This window comes from Callospermophilus lateralis, chromosome 3 (genome assembly GCF_048772815.1).
Source record: "Callospermophilus lateralis isolate mCalLat2 chromosome 3, mCalLat2.hap1, whole genome shotgun sequence".
Lineage (NCBI taxonomy): Eukaryota > Metazoa > Chordata > Mammalia > Rodentia > Sciuridae > Callospermophilus > Callospermophilus lateralis.
The window spans coordinates 66,731,102-66,748,017 of record NC_135307.1 but is presented as its reverse complement, the minus strand read 5'-3'; the positions used below and the strand labels follow the sequence as shown (position 1 = coordinate 66,748,017).

Below are 16,916 nucleotides of genomic sequence, written 5' to 3'. Positions count from 1 at the left end.
TGTTTACAAATAAATACTTGTGCAGCTTTTAACCACGACTAGAACCATGTTTAGGTAAACGCTCAGAAAATCCATGAAAATAACATAGGCCATCCGGCAGGAAGGTAGAAAATGCCTGAACCTTTTGACAGACTGGAATAGTAAGAAATGTCCTCTCTTCCACTCCTGCTTAATTAAGAGAGACAAAGTTAATCACATAATGAATGTGATTAACAGTAAATAAGCAACTTAAAGCTATTTCAACTTATTTTAGGAAATATATGTAAGTTATTAAAAGTGGTGGGACTTGGAGCTGAGGTTGTGGCTCTGGGTAGAGTGCTTGCCTAGCATATGTGAGACCCTGCGTTTGATCCTCAGTACCACATATAAATAAATAAATTAAATAAAGGTATTGTGTCCGCTACAACTTAAAAATATTTATTAAAAAAAAAAAAAAGAAGAAGAAGTGGTGGGACTGCAATCTGTGCCCTTCTCACCTTGTTGGCTTAGATGTTGCTACGCATCATCATCTCCACCTCCTTCTACTGGGAGTCAGGTCTGAGAGCCTGTTTGGCAAGAACCATGACAACTTCATATTCAAAGCCACTGCTGGGAAAGTTTTGTTTCTTTTTGTTTGGATTTATATGTAATTTTCTTTCCAACTGACACTTCACTACTCTATGCAGTTTGAATCCTGCTTTTAAAATTAGACGTCTGCCTTGTCTTTAAATATTCGTGGAGGTAATTTAATGGGAGTGCCTATAATTTAAAACAGGATTTTGCTACTTTGAAAAATGCGGGGTTCTCTTCTTTGGTCACCTCCCCCATCTTCCCACTCTCTCGGTGGTGCCTCTGCCCTTGCCCTGATTTGAGACCGCAGGGAGGATTCGCATCCCAGGCTACGATCCAGAAGGGAGCTCTCCAGCGGGCTGTAAACTATTCACAGGTGGATCCCCCATTCCCAGCGCCCCCGCCCCTATGGTTGCCCCGCCTCGCCTCCCGCCCCGCCCCGCCGCTCCTCGCGCATTGGTGAGGCCGGCTGTCAATCTCCAAGCTGCTGGGGAAGGGGCGCAGCCTGGCTGCAGTCCCTCTGCAGAGGGCTGTTTGCTCAGGGTGCGAGGTGGCTCCCAGGCTGGCTGGGCGCAGTGCTGCGCAAGATTGCCCGACCTCAGCAGTGGAGTTCACGCCAGCGCTAACGGTAAGTGAAGGCAGGTTAGAAGGCTGCGGAGGCGGTGGGTCGGTGAAGTGTCAGGTCGGCTCACCTCCTGTGCGGCAGAGTGGGTGGGAAGTGCCCTCACTACAAGGGGGATCCGGGTCCTCCGAGATGGCCAGGAGTGAGAACCTAGAAGGTCATTAGTCCGCAGGCGTCTCCCACCTACCCACTTCGCTTTACCGCTAGTACCAGAAGCATGGGTTATGGTATTTTTTCCCTCTCCTTTACCCTGTTTTGGAAAATGTGACTTGAGATTCCTGACCATTATAATTTTACAGATAGCTTGAAGCTTGGTTATCTGTTCCACGCCCCCGACATTTTCCTTTTTGAGTACTTTATCCTGCGCGCTCCATATCCTGCCATAAAGGGTATCAAGCCAGAGAGATTCCTTCCTGCAGAAGGAAGCTTCGTGGTCCATATCTGGTGCTCGGGAAAGATGCTTTGCTTTCCTCAGGTAGTGGTTGCTCTTTGCTGCAAGGGATAGAGGGGAGGTGGTGTTTTCTGTGGCATTAGACATAAGATTCGGTAAACAACGGGGGCTTTAAGGTTTCCTGAGTCAGTGAAGCTACCCTTGCAGGTTAAGGACGAGTCATTAGCAATCTAACATTCTTCTAAGTTTTAATGTCTACAGACTGCCTCCCGCCCTCCCCCACCCCCATTTCTGTTAGGCTTCTGTTTGGGTGTTTGTTTCTACAGCATGATATACACTCAAGTGAGCTTTACAAGCAGTTGTCTTAGGGCAATTCAGGTTAGTTTCTAATGATACATTCTTAAAAATAATCTATTTTCAATATTTCTATTAGTAATACATCCTCTGCTTACTAAACATGCTTAAGCTCTGAGAATACACAAGAGATGAGAAGACTTGAGTTACAATCAGCTGAGGTTCTGGTGCTGATTGAAGCATTATGTGTGAAAGATACTGTAAAATGTTCATATTTTCTGCCATCATTCTAGAATGACTTTGTCTTAGAAGCATGAAGTATGCCATACTGAACCTAAAAATATATTTCCTTAGATCATAAACTGATTTTCCAGCATTCCAGTTCACAACACCAAGGGCTACCCAAATGAAACTTCATTTAGGATTTACATAAAAAACAGTTATAAGAATTCACTTGCCTATTTTAGGATACCAACTAAAATTTATAGGATTTTTTGTTAGGTAATCACTTCATATCTGCATTCTTTGATGCTATCATACTACTCTGTGGATTAATTTTAAATACTCCTTCATATTTTTGTTTAGCCTATCAATTTGCCAATTGCATGACTTATCAATTTATATTTGGCTTTTAAATTGGTTCCAGAACCAAAAAATAAAGACTTTCAAAAGCTTGGTTTTAAAATAATAAGAACTCAGTCTAGGTTCAGTTACGAGTTGATGGGCTGCATTATGGTTAATTAAATGACCATTAAACAATTTTTTAAAATTTGACTAATGGATTTATTGCAGATAAGAAAAAAATCGTTTTCTGATGAAATTCTTAAAGCCCAGTTTCAGAGCATAGGTTTTAGAAACAGGCAGTGCTGGGCTGAATGTGAGCCTGTTACCTAACTTTGTAATCTTAAGAAAGCTGTTTCATCTGTAGTCAGAGATACTACCACCCACTCATTTGGTAATATCCTGGTTCAGGTTAGAGATGTATGTAAAAGTGCTCAGCATGGACTAATACACAAGAGTTGCTGAACATATGTCAGCTATTATCATTAACTTGTACCAACCTCCAACTATGTGCATACCACAGTGGAAAAAGTATGAACATCAAACACTTAAGTGAAACACCAAAGTTATAGAACTAATTTGAGAATGGAGATTGACAGTGATGTTAAATTTTCCTAAGAGTATATATGAAAACTAGCACCTTCTTGATAGAATATACATTTTTAGAACAGAAACCTTATGGTACAAAGAACTCTAGAGAGTCAAAATCTTCCAACTATGGCTATGACCTTATCTGCCTGTTTGGCTTTCTATAAGCCAAGTGCCCCCTCTGGAGCTCAATATTGTCATCTGGCTGGACTTGAATGACCTCAAGTAATCTCTGATGTCCTTTGCAGCTTCAAAATTCTTTATATTAGATTATTTGTCATCCTGCCCTTCACTGTTTTTTGTTGTTTGTAGTTGTTGTTTGCTAAACTTACAATTTACGGTCTTTAATAATTCATGAAGACAAGCGCAACTAAAGAATTGACAATATCAGACTTGCAGAGTAATCCAAAATGAAATTTTCACAAAAAGAAAATACATATTTATATCAAAATATTTTTGGTAGGGCAAAAGTAGACCCCAATTTCTACTCTTTAGTCATTTAGGAAGTTACTATATGGAAAACATGCCCAGTAGAATCTACATTCAACTGAAATAATGTTCACAGAAAATAATATTCTCATGGTCAAATAAAATACTATTTTTTTATTCTCATCAGGTTGGTCTTAAAATAGAAGACCTTTCATGAAGAAATTAAAAAAGAAATTGCAACCAATAGAGAAATGAGGCATCTGTATACTAGAGAAAGCCCTAAAACAACCGTATAAAGTAGGATGAAAGGAATGAATATACCCGGGAGAGATTTTACTCAGTGTGAATATTTTTGTCCACCGGTTTGCCCTAAAAGGCTGCCTAAGGAAGAAATAATATAGTTTTCTAGAGAATGAAAGAGTGTGGTGTAAATATGGAGACCACAGTTTCTGAAATTCAAGTAGAAAATACGGATGAAATGAAATTAGCAGAAGTCAGTCCTCAGAATGAAAGACATGAGGAAAAAACATCCATTCTTTGCTTCAAGAGAAGAAAGAAAACAGTCAAGGCAGCGAAGCCCAAAGCTGTCTCTGAGGCTGCCAATGTGGCAAGGGAGTGTCCGGTAGAAGCAGGAGCTTCTGATCAGCCACAGCACCCAGGGGGCACCTGGGCCTCAATCAAACGTCTAGTAACACACAGGAAAAGGTCAGATTCTTCAAAGCAGCAAAAGTCATTTAAGGCTGAAGTGCAACCTGAAATAAAGGATGAGGATACTGATCTTCCTAAGAAAAAGGTAAAATCCAGAATTAAGATTCCCTGCATAAAATTCTCAAAAGGTGCACAAAGAAGTAATCATTCCAGAATTACAGAAGACTCAGACTGCACCATCAAAGTCCAAAAAGAGGCTGAAGGGTTGGATATACAAACTCAGACCCAATTAAATGACCAGGCAACAAAGGCTAAGTCAGCCCAGGACCTAAGTGAAGGCGTCCTGCACAAAGATGGTGATGAGGTCTGTGAATCAAATGTGAACAGCACCATAACATCTGGAGAGAATGTGATTTCAGTAGAACTTGAATTAGATAATGGGCATTCTGCTATTCAAACAGGAACTCTAATCCTTGAAAAAGAAATTGAAATGATTGAAGAAAAACAAAGTGTTCAACCCCAACAAGCAAGCCAGCTTGCAAGTTCAGAAACAGACAACCAGCAACTAGTGGCTTCTGATGTTCCTCCATCACCTGCAATCCCAGATCAGAAAACTGTGGAAGAATCCAGTAACAGTGTTCTAGAAAGTAGACCATACTGTGAAGACTATGAAAGTAGAGAGATGGCAGCTGAAGAGAATAAGCCAAAAGATACTGAATTGAGCCAGGAATCAGATCTAAAAGAAAATGGGATCAATGCAGAGAAATTCAAATCAGAAGAAAGCAAAAGAATGGAGCCAATTGCTATTATTATTACAGACACTGAAATCAGTGAATTTGATATTAAGAAATCTAAAAATGTCCCTAAGCAATTCTTAATTTCAATAGAAAATGAGCAAGTAGGGGTTTTTGCTAATGATAGTGGTTTTGAGGGTAGAACTCCAGAACAATATGAAACACTCTTAATAGAAACAGCTTCTTCTCTTGTCAGGAATGCTATCCAGTTGTCTATAGAACAGCTGGTTAATGAAATGGCCTCTGATGATAATAAGATAAACACTCTCCTACAGTGACTTAATTTCCAGGTCAAGGAAGAAAAGCTTAACCATTTATACATTTGTGGCATTTCTTATTCAGAAACAAATAAGATTTATCACTTGTGGAATTAAAGGTAAAATCCCGGCCTACAAGTGCTAAAGAGTAAATCAAGTTCATAAAACTCTACCACTGAAATGCAGTCACTTCTGGATTGCAGGAAGTCAGCACAGATTGCAACACAAAGTGACATACAGGGAGTACTAAAATGGCATATGGAGATTGTTTGGGGAAGGAAATATTTATTGAGCACTGCAGTATGCCATAAGCTCTTTACTGTTCTCTGATGTCACAAAGTCTGATTTCTTTTTAATAGTTCAATGCTGTGTAACATCGCATTCAGTTTTCAAAAACTTTTTTTACACTGCACTTTTATGTTGTTTAAAATGGTGAATAAGGTGAGTTATTTTTGTGAATGTGTATTTTATAGTTATTATATTCCTCAGCAGTAGTATTACCTCAAAAAATATATTGCATTTCTAATTTCAGCAGAGAGTATGCATAATATGCATACTGGAATTAAACGTAAGTGGTTTTCTCATTTTGCTCAAGTCCCTTACAAAAGCCATTCATGAGATCCTTCAAATAGGCAAATAGTGTGGAAATAAGGGATACAGTTTCCCTTTCCACCTTGCTTTAGCCCCAGCAGATCTGTACATATCCATTTTTATACCAGCCGATACCGGCTGGTCTGCTGAAAAGTGTAAAACAAAACAATGAAAACAAAATGAGGGGAATATTACTTTTCATTCAGGAGAAGTAACAAATGGTCACAGCACAGAGTTCTTCTTGAAGAATTTCTTCTTTAAAGACCTTATTTACCAACCTCTCCTCAAGGAGGGGAGAGATCCGATGGTAAAGATCCTAGGAAATCATAATATTCTAGTGAAAATGTTGTTTATTCTTGGCCAAGAATGAGCCATGTATAGTTATTTATAAGGTACATATTTTCAGCGTGTCTATGTGTTAAGAGAAACCAGTAAAACGTATTTTACATGGATATTGAAAATTAACTTTTTCATCACAATTTCCAGTCCAGCTAATATTTTACAGAAACGAGAAGGGCTTCATTTGCATTTTATTCAGTTATTTAAAGAGAAGCATTCAATCACATTAATGATTGCAATGTTTTTTGGAGAAAATTCTATCCTCTATGTTTTCTTGTATGAAATGGCCACGATACCCTAACATACTTCCTTGCCTCACAGGTTAGGGTTCATATTGTATAGTCTCCCATTTTCTAAACTGAGTTATGGTGTTACTACTTGAAACACATGAAAAAATGGAAGTATAAATGGTAAGGTTTGTTGAAGAACATCTTAGAGGAAGGATGCACATTAGATGTTTTTAAATGATCTGGGTGACGACTTGCGTCATTTCAAGATTGCTTACACAAAGTTATGTGCTAATTTTTCCTATAATTCATTTTTTGGTAAATAAGTTTTGAGACCTCTGACAGAGAAAGCTAGTCTGACTTTGGAATTAAAGGATAATGGATCCTTTAAATAATGGATATTATTAGTAAGATTCTTTGCTGCAGTACAAAAATATTTCTCCTAGATTTTCCTACCTTCATGTTTATAATATTGGTGGGGAAGTTTCCTTCAGTAGCAAGATAAAAAAATGACCCAAGAAATCCTTGTCTTTTAATTATACAACTTCTACCATTATTTTTTAAAGATTAAGTCATATTCTTTGAAAAACTCTTTAACTCTCTATATGTGGTGCTAATAGACTTAGAAAGCTACCAGCAAATATCACATATTAAAATGAACAACTTAAAAACCTGATTAAGGTTGGTGCATTGTATAGTATTTTGAAGAATCCTGTCTTCATTTATTACAAGGATTGCTCCAAACCAATATACTTGCATTATAATTTTCCAGTAATTGCTTATGAACAAGCAAAAGTATAGCATTCATCAATTATTTAAAGCAGTTTGGAAGGTTTAGACATTTATTTAGGATTTAAAAAAAAACAGATACAAGCTAAATATGTATAGTGAAATATCTAGGTTTCACACTGTTATTTGATAAATATAATTTTGGTTAGAATGCATTATGATTGTTTTTATGATGATATGTATACTCTTACTTGTGTTCTTTATTAAGTGGTTTCTCCTCAATCTTTTCTGGTGAATTAAATAACTAGTATTTATTTGAAAATACAATCCTCAAATTAATTGGTCTCAATCTATTATATCTGTTACATGGCCAAATCCTATTATAGTAAATTTCTAAAGGGATCCAAATTGCTTTGTTGTTACAGAAATAAGCAGGAATTGGATGGCCTAGAAGTCTCTCATAAAACATTTTTTATTATAATAGTATTTATTTTAAGTAATTTTACCATATATGCAAAATACTGTGTGAATATTAATAGGTTCTGATTCATTTCACAACCATTTGATCATTTAAAAAGCTTAAACTTAAGAACACCATATTTTCATTTAAATCTGCTATGGTATAAATATTGCTTTTAATGAACATTTATTAGCTAGGATTTAGCTTCACTTTGAACTCAGATTTTTTTTTTTTTTTTTGCAAGCCTGGGGGAGTTTATCAGATTCTTATTAATCTTTTCAGCATATTATCTTCTCCCTTTTAAGAGTCAAGTATTATTCACTTTGCTTCTTACAACACAGGATATTAAAATTCTCCTCTATTTTATGTAGCACTATTCACCTAACATTTTTTAAAGCACTTTACAAGATATAAAAATAGTACCCAGTAAAGGTAGAAGAAAACAAAAGAACTTTCAAACAGAAATTATGTTCCCTGCCACCTCCTCCACCTCAAAGAATAATAAGCATGTGGCACAAATGGAGTTCTTCATATAAAAGCTGTCTGCATAATTTTCTTTCAAGGTAATATATTTGACAGCACAGAGTTTGCAATGATCTTAATTGGGCTACTATGCAGTGGAGTCTTAGAAACTTTCCAATTTACTTTTGAGAACTTGTATTATTTCACCAGTATATGTGAATAAGCATCTTGCTAAAGGTTGTTTCAGAGATCATGAGAGGGCTCCAGTCAAATCCGCATGCATTCCAGAGTTAATTTTATCCATAAATTTCTAACTAACTTCAAGTTGCCTTACTTTTTAAAGTTAAGATTTTTTTAGGATTTTACAGCAGAATTTAAAAAATAATTGTGAGACTTTAGAATCTTATTGTTCGAAAACATCCTTTTAATATCAACTTTACTGAAAAAAGTCTACTTTCTAATTTCATCTGCTATTAAATACATCAGGGTTTGATTTTTCTGCCTGCTATTTCTGAATCCCTTAAGTTTTAGAGTTCTTTAGTTTCAAATTCCTGTGTTTTATTGTGTAACATGAGGTTTCTTACAATTCAAAATATCCTCCATAATACATTTTATGAAAGATTTTTTTAAAATAATGATCCTTATTTAGTTACATTTATTAGAATGAAGCTACATAAAACTTAGGTGTGCAGATTAAATACTATTTGATTCAGCCTCTGTTAGGCATAACACGTGCCAAACATTTTGATAATGGAACAGGCTCTCTGCTTTCCAAGAGCTCAGTTTAGGGAGCAGGACAGCAGAAGCTGGGACAGAGGTTAAGGCAAAGAGCCACAGACAGTGCAGCAACATGAGGCCAGATAGGGAAGCATAGAGAGTAATTTTGGGTTGTGTGGGGGAAAGTGTCATCTGAATACACTAGCAGTTTCAAAATAGTTAAACAGTATATTCATTCTGAATTGTGCCTAGGTACAGAAAAAGGCCTGCATAACGTTACATATTTATAGTAGTTCATTGTCTGTAAAAATGTTAAGTGGATGAGCTATTCTGAAAGTCTTAAGAATTCCATTTTGTATTTCTCATTAAAATTGGTATTGTATTACTGTGGATCAGATGTTAGTATTAAATAAATAATACTATGAGAAAAAGGTTTCAAGCTGAATTAATTTAGATACTAATTATTAATAAAGAATGTTTATTTATCCACAGCTTTAAAAAATGGTAAATTATGTTCACTTCATAAAACTATAAATATCATACTGATAAAACCACTTAGTTAGCCTTACCAAAAGTTCCACTCAGCTGATTGGGCATCAGATAGACTTTATAATATGTGCCTGAAGGAGTCTACTTTCAGCAAGAGAACTAGAATTCTTAACTAATTCAACCTAAAGGGAAGTTCTGAATGTGGCCACCTGTGAATTTAACGAAAATTGTTTGGGAGGCTGGGGGTGTAGCTCAGTGGTAAGAGCTCTTGCTTAGCAATGCAAGAAGTCCTGGGTTTGCTCCCCAATGCTGCTTAACAAAACAAAACAATAATAGAAACAAAAAAGGCAGTTTTCATCTTTTCTTGCTATATACTCATTAGTTGTCTTTTCTGAATTATATTAATGTATGATTTCTTAATGATCTTTATGGTTTCCCAAATAATCAAGCCATCTTGATGTAAAAAATGCTTAAATTATCCAGGTAGTACCTGTTAAGGCTGGGTGTGTCAAAAGTTATATGACTACTAAGACACTGATTCATTCTGCTAACATAATGCTGGTTTTTCTTAATTACAGTCCAATAATAATATTTGGGCTCTGTGAAAGACTTCGACCCATTTAAAAGTTGATAGTACCTTCAAAGTTCTAAAACTAAACCTAGTTCCAGTTAATGTCTTTTTTTTTTTTTGTAGATGGACACAATACCTTTATTTTATTTATTATTTTTTTTTAATATGGTGCTGAGGATCAAATTCAGTGCCTCACATGCTAGGAGAGCACTTTACGCTGAACTGTATTTTTTTTTAATATTTATTTTTTAGTTGTAGTTGGACATAATACCTTTATTTTATTTACTTATTTTTATGTGGTGCTGAGGAACAAACCCAGGGCCTCTCACATACTAGGTGAGCGCCCTACCACTGAGCCACAATCCCAGCCCCTCCAGCTGTAATTTTTTTATTTTATTTAGAGACAGGGTCTCGCTGAGTTGCTTAGCGCCTCACTTTTGCTGAGGCTGGCTTTGAACTCACGATCCTCCTGCCTTAGCCTCCCAAACCACTGGGAATACAGACTGCACCACTGCACCTGGCTCAGTTATCAAATTTTTAAAATTTTCATCAAATTACATATTTCTAGAAATATATACTACCTTTTGCAAACTTGTCTTCACAGGCAACTCTGCTAATCCCTGTTAAAGCCACCTTGGCTCCAACTGTTTTGTGAGTTCCTTCCCCACTTCCAGTTTAGGCTTACCAAAGGTTGTTCCTGAGCTCTACAAAGAATACATGTGTGTTTGTACATGTACACATGACACACTGTCAGAACTGCAGTGAATTCTCAGCAATGTTGGGTGCAGGCACCATAAAAAAGTAAAACCTAGAGAAGATGGTGATAGCTCCTAGCTTGTAAAACTCCCAGCCTTAAAACTGATTTTCAACCTATTATAACCATGGTAAGCAGTCTCTAGCGGTTTCTGTACATTAGCAAGACTAAACACTTTCCTCACCATTTGCTTTGTAACTAAACTTAAAAAGGACTTTCAGCCTTGACCTTTATGACACTGCAATTATGGGGCAGGATTAAGCCTTTCATATATTTTTCATAGGTGTACTTGGGGCCATAACCAGGGTTTTCCACTTCTGCCCTCCTGGGAGATTGAGTGCAAATAACTGCTTATGCTTCCTAAGTGCTAGGGATTGAACCCAGGACCTCATGCATGCTAAGCACATGCTCTGCCCTGAGCCACACTCCCAGCCTGTATCTAAATCTTTTATCCCCAAATCCCTGCTTTAACATCTGTATCTTTGGGTCACACAGAAATGTCTGGCCAATATGGTCACTAGGGGACTCTAGGATACCCTGGTGATCCATCACCATAGCTAATGCAGCTATAGGCATGCATGTGTGTGCTCATCAAATAGCCTCACGTATAAATTTCAGGACATAGGTTTCATGTGTAATTGTCACTTGCAAAATCAGGTATTTAGGCAGAATATCTCTAAGTGTCATACAAAACTGAAGTATTTCCATCCTCCTAACAGAATGACTACAGTAGAATTGCCCTTAAATGCTAGAAGGCTGAGATGTATAGAATGCCAAAACAAATGGTCACTACACAATTCAGATGAAAAAAAATGAACTGGGATTTTCTATATTTTATCCAAATATATCACAAATAGCCTTGTCAGCTATTTCCCTGATTTCAGCATGAATTTGCATAGAATTATCTAATTTTCTGAGTTCTCTTTATGTGCTCAATATCTGACTGATGTGTTTCTCCTGAAAGATGATGAATAACTGTGAATAATAGCAATCATTAAGTTTTGTTAAACTCTAATAAGACTTTTCTGTATTTATCTGAGTGGTATGCATCTTTTTTCATAATCCATACTTTACAAACAGTAAAAAAAAAATCCACCTATTTGTAGCATATAACAAATTTTGACAAGTCTTTAAACTTATTATGACCTCTATACCATCTGTGTATTTACACATAATCTGCAGGGCCATCATGGTGGCTGAGTGTAGCCATCAAAGTTTGAGAGGTCTACAAAGAGATGCGTAAAATAATAATAATAAAAAAAAGTCTTCCCTTTATATGTCTCCCATACTTTAAAATACTGTGGTTGGAAAAAAGAGGACAGGAACCACTTCACTCATAGTATGAGACTGCATATTTGTGAGAAAGGGGAAGTGTTCAGAAATGAGAACTGACTGGCTAAGAAAAATTTTTATATCATTTCTCTGGAATCTTTGGTCTGCATTTAAAGACCTTTCCCCTTCCTTATGCAAATGTTTCATTTTCTCATTCAAAAAGTTAACACATGAATATTTGCTGAAGAACCACTACAGTTTATTTAGATTTCCTTCCCTACAAAGCAGTTTCTACAAATCTCAGTCCCTCCCTTCTCCCATTCCTTTGTTTTGTTTTTAACCTACACATATGTCTTCAGAAAAACAGGCTAAATTCATAAGGTCTCATTCTTCAAAGACTCACTAGGTACACACAAATCTCATGTGGGACCTTCCTGAAACTCAGTAAAAACACAACTATAGCTGGTAAGGGACACCTTCTCCAGCTGCCTCCTTCCATAAGCCTCTCCCTGGCTCTGAGAAGGGAAGGGACTAGTGCTGTGTACAAGGAATCCCTCCCAGTGCACTGCTACTCCTTCAGACTTCTGACAGTAAAGGACAATGGTAAAGGGATACTTTATTTCTGTTATTTTAATATGGTATCACCAAGTTGTTTCAATGGAAAAAGTATAACATTGTATAAACACTGGAAGAAAATTTATCTAAGGGAAATGGGTTCATTTTCCAAGTTGGCTCATCAACTGTTAAATAAAACAGGAAAGCAATTGGTGGCTAGGTATTAAGTTCTACGAGAAAACTAACAATAACCTTGTAGTAGAAATGGGAACAAATTTAAAAGACGGACATTCACTAATTTTTGGAAGGCAAGAAGAGCTGAGGGTAAGAGGATTCTATTAAAGAGAAAGGAATTCTCAGCTTACTCAGACTAGAACTAGATGGAAGGAAATGAGGAAGAATAAAAACAATACCATTGTAGTGAGTTGCTGAACCATAGTTGTAAAAGAAATTAAATGGTCTACCTCAGATTGTGGATGTGAAAAAAAAAAAAAAAAAAAAAAAAAAAAGCAAGGAATCATTTTCTCAAATGTCTCCATTTTCTCAAATCCTTTCACCAGCAAAACATCAACTGAATTTGACACCTGATCAGAAGAGCCAACATGACTGGACCAAAACTCCATGACCTTTGGTTAATGACTTGTAAAAATCCTTAGAAATGCTCAATATTAAAATAAAAGTGGGATGCTTTAAAAAGTTATCTACTGATATATTTACATGTAAAGTGGAGGCACCCTAATCAAAGAGGGATGTTAAGATATTGTAATACCTAACTTGAAAATATTAGAAAAATCCTGACTATAAAGTAAAGGCAAATCCAGAAGTAGCTAACAATTAAGAGTAACACCAAACTTGGTGCATTTTTAAAAAGTACACTGGTGCCACCTTTTGGCCAATTGAAAATTTACAAAAAAATTTTTTTAAATATTTATTTTTTAGTTATAGGTGTACACAATATTTTATTTTTATGTGGCGCGGGGGATGGAACCCAGTGCTTCACACATGGTAGGCGAGCACTCTACCGCTGAGCCACAACCCCAGCCCCCAAGATTTACAAAATTATAACCTACAATCCCATTTGAATTTCACCAAGAGAATTTAGAGACACAATTATTTCATTCAAATAGTATATGAATAGATTTAAAACTGTCCCAATTAATACACCTCTGATTTTTAAATAATCACATTTTTAATTTTTTATAATCTGGGGGATAGGATAATACAAATAGAATTCACTTCACAACAAACATATCACATACTCCATTAAAATAATAATTAACTTCAAAAATAATTGGGATAGAAATCTTAAAATAAGTTTCTTTGCATTCTTTAATTCCTGACAACTACCACAAAACTTACATTAAGCTTTTACACCAGGGTTGGTCAATCTCAGCTCCACGGACACTGAGCTGGGTAGTTCTTCATTGTGGGAGGCTGTCTTCTGTACTGTAAGATTTTTAGCAGCATCCGTGACTGACACCCATTAAATGCCAGTAGCAACCTTCCCTTATCTCCTATTCAGTAGATGACCAAAACCATCTCCATACTGCCAGATGTTACCATGGAGAGGGGGATATCTGTGTGTGCTGGTTAATGTCTCAACTTGACTGGATCATGAAGTATTCATATATTTAGTGAAACAGTATTCTGGGTGTCTGTAAGCATTTTTTTTTTTTTTTTTTTATTTAGGATACTGATCTCCTGTCTTTGGATGAATACTGAAATACTGGCTTGGGTCTCAAGCCTGCCCAATTTTGAACTGGAACTTCTGCCATTAGCTCTACTGGTTTCGAGGCCTTTGGACCACACTAGAGCTACACCATTGGCTTCCCTGTTTCTCAGTTTGCAAAATATAGATGTTGGGACTTCTCAATTCCATAAATGCATGAGCCAATTTCTTGTAACACATCTATATATCTATCACATCTTTCTATCTCCTGTTGGTTCCTTTTCACTGGAGAATCCCATTCAGACTGACATATGGTTGAGAACTGCTGATGTAGATTATGTTACTGGGGGCAAGGAGATATAATGTAAATTAGGGAAGATAGGAGCAAAGAAACTTGTGGGAAATGACTAGACATTTATTACCTTTCTTTGCAGAAATGGCAGTTGGAAGGCACTTATTTGATTAGGATACCCCTTTTCTTTTACCGCAGATTATGGTTGGGAAAAACAGGGTTCACTGATACTTTTTTGCATTACACCTCCAAAATGTTACCCAGCACAAAGACTACTTACCTCAACACTAGGAAGACAATATTTGGCAGGACTGCTGTAAAATAAGAACACAACCTATAAGCTGAGCTAATAAAAGGTTTTGTTTACAAATTACATTAATTTGTCTTGATAAAGTACATAGAATCTATTGTTTCTATTCCAACTGAAGAATACAAAACTTTCTAAAAGAATGTTTCTGAAGCAAATTCATAGTACATTAGGTGAAAGGGTTAATTATACAACGTATTATTAATTTTAGTCTCCTGCATTTGCTATGAATTACCTATAATTTTAAGATTTTTTCAGTATGTCCTTTATTATTATGCAAACATTTATAGTTCAACTTTCTTTTAAAATATTTTATTTATATTTTGATTTTGACTAAATGAGCTTTTTTGGCACAAAATATAATTGATGACACTTAATGTCAATTGCACTGGAGCAATATCTACTAGGTAATCAAGTGTTGTACAGACACATGTTGAAGCAAAAAACATTTTTCCAGGTCTTGATAATAATCACAGTTTCGGATCTAAGACATCCAGGTATGGGACAGTAAAACCTTACCAGTTTAAAAAAAAAAAAAAAAAAAAAAAAAAAAAAAAAGTAAGTATAGCAGAGCATATTTACACATTTCACTCTTAAGAATTTAAAAATTAATTGTAATACAATGCGAAAGACCTACATTCAGTTTAAAACATACAAAGACACAAGTTACATTATGAAAACTCTGACATGGCCTATTTTTACCTCAATTACTACAAAAAAAATAGATATTGATCATCAAGAATCTGAGTTACAACATCAAACATTTGCCTGTACAAATAAATTTTAATGGAGTTATACACTCTCCAGATTATCTTTTTCCATAATATATATTTCCTTCAGTTTTTAGTGAAAATTATTTTAATACTATTTTAAAGTAATATTAATGAAGTACCATGTAATATCCTTACTCCATTTTCTATTCCTATTTATTATTAAAATCATCTTCATCAAAAAAATGAATGGTTATTTCTTCATTATCTTTGTTCCATTTCCTATGTGAAAAAAACACATTTGGAGAAACTTCTAATAAAGCTGAAATTGGCAAGATTTTATTCCCAATAATGCCAAAAGCCTATCTTCTTTGCTGAAGGCTAAAGCGAAATTGTTACAGTAGAATAAGAATTCGAGCAATTTTGTTATTTGTAAAAAATGAGTTTTGTTAATTAATTATTGAATATTAAATAGTACACGACTGCTTCTAACATGTTCTAGAATTTGTAAGCTGAAATATTGGTTATATTTTTAGTCACAGAATAAATGTAGTTTTCTCTTTATGGTTGTTTTTTAATCATTAATACTAACAGAATTTAACACAACTTTAATACAAATCCTCACAACACCCCTATGAGGTAGGTATTACGTGTACTTATTTTACAGGTAGGAAATCAGAAAGCCAGAGCAAGAAAGAAGAATCTCAAAAATTACAGATCAAGAATTTTGGTTTTCTTATAAGGCAGACTACTTATTAGACATTACATTTTGATAATACACTCATAAGGACAAATACTGAAAATGTCTATTTTTTTTTCCAAGAAAAAAAACTATATGTAAGATTTGAAAAGAAGAGAAAATTTAAAGCTGACCCATTCGGAAAATGCCTACTTAGTATTTGCCTGATATACAGATGAAAAAACACATGGCATTTCCAGTTTTAAGAATGATAATCATTAAGCAAACCTACATTATTAGAATACTTTCTAAAAGCATAGTTCTATTTTGCAGATGATATGGTCATAACAAAAGGCTTTACATACAAGAACTTTAAAAATTTTAGTGAGGAATCATGTCTTAAAGAAAACAAAAAACCAGCCAGGCACGGTGGTGCACGCCTGTAATCACAGCTGCTCAGGAGGCTGAGACAGGAGGATCCCAAGTTTAAAGTCAGCCTTAGCAATGGTGAGATGCTAAGCAATTCAATGAGACCTGTCTCTAATAAAATATCAAATTGGGCTGGGGATGTGGCTCAGTGGTCAAGTACCCGAGTTCAATCCCTTGTACCAAAAAAAAAAAAAAAAGAAAGAAAAAGAAAAAAGAAAAAACTCTCAGGGCCCAGTGTTAGGCTTATGACAGTTATTTTAAAAATGCCTGATGAATGAAAAAAGAAAACAGTTACTGGTTATCTGGAATTCAGCTTTTGGGATTTTTTTTTTTCCAATAAAATGAAGTCAACAACACTTTCCACACTGTAAGACAGAATATTAAAGGACCAAGGGGGGGGGGGGGAAGGACCAAGGAAAGAGCATCTGCTTGCTTGCCTTTTTTTTTTTTTTTTGAGATGGGATCTTGCTATATCACACAGACAGACTTTAAACTTGTAATGCCCCTGCTGTAGCCTTCTGAGTAATTGGG

General features: G+C 35.6%; 2 protein-coding genes across 4 annotated transcripts in view; one reads left to right on the top strand and one right to left on the bottom strand.

Moving 5' to 3' along the window:
- Positions 1–1,590: 1,590 nt before the first annotated feature.
- Zbtb25 (zinc finger and BTB domain containing 25) overlaps positions 1,591–16,916 on the bottom strand; it is a 37,595-nt gene continuing 22,269 nt past the window's right edge. The window contains exons 4-5 of one of the 3 annotated variants that reach the window (XM_076850385.1): positions 14,541–14,574; positions 1,591–1,663 (exon numbers count right to left, since the gene is read on the bottom strand). In XM_076850385.1, coding sequence (XP_076706500.1) covers positions 14,548–14,574 — 27 coding nt within the window. In that variant the 3' untranslated portion in view covers positions 1,591–1,663; positions 14,541–14,547. Of the gene's footprint in view, positions 1,664–13,349; positions 14,575–16,916 lie in introns of those variants that run through there. The other 2 variants (XM_076850383.2, XM_076850382.2) reach the window with 2 other exon arrangements.
- Akap5 (A-kinase anchoring protein 5) lies at positions 3,868–5,154 on the top strand. Its single transcript, XM_076848330.1, has one exon. It carries the CDS (start codon positions 3,868–3,870, stop codon positions 5,152–5,154), a length of 1,287 nt encoding a protein of 428 aa, XP_076704445.1.

What these genes read in the sequence shown, in the direction of transcription:
- Akap5 (XM_076848330.1), top strand. Translation starts at nt 3,868, where the DNA reads ATGGAGACCACAGTTTCTGAAATTCAAGTAGAAAATACGGATGAAATG.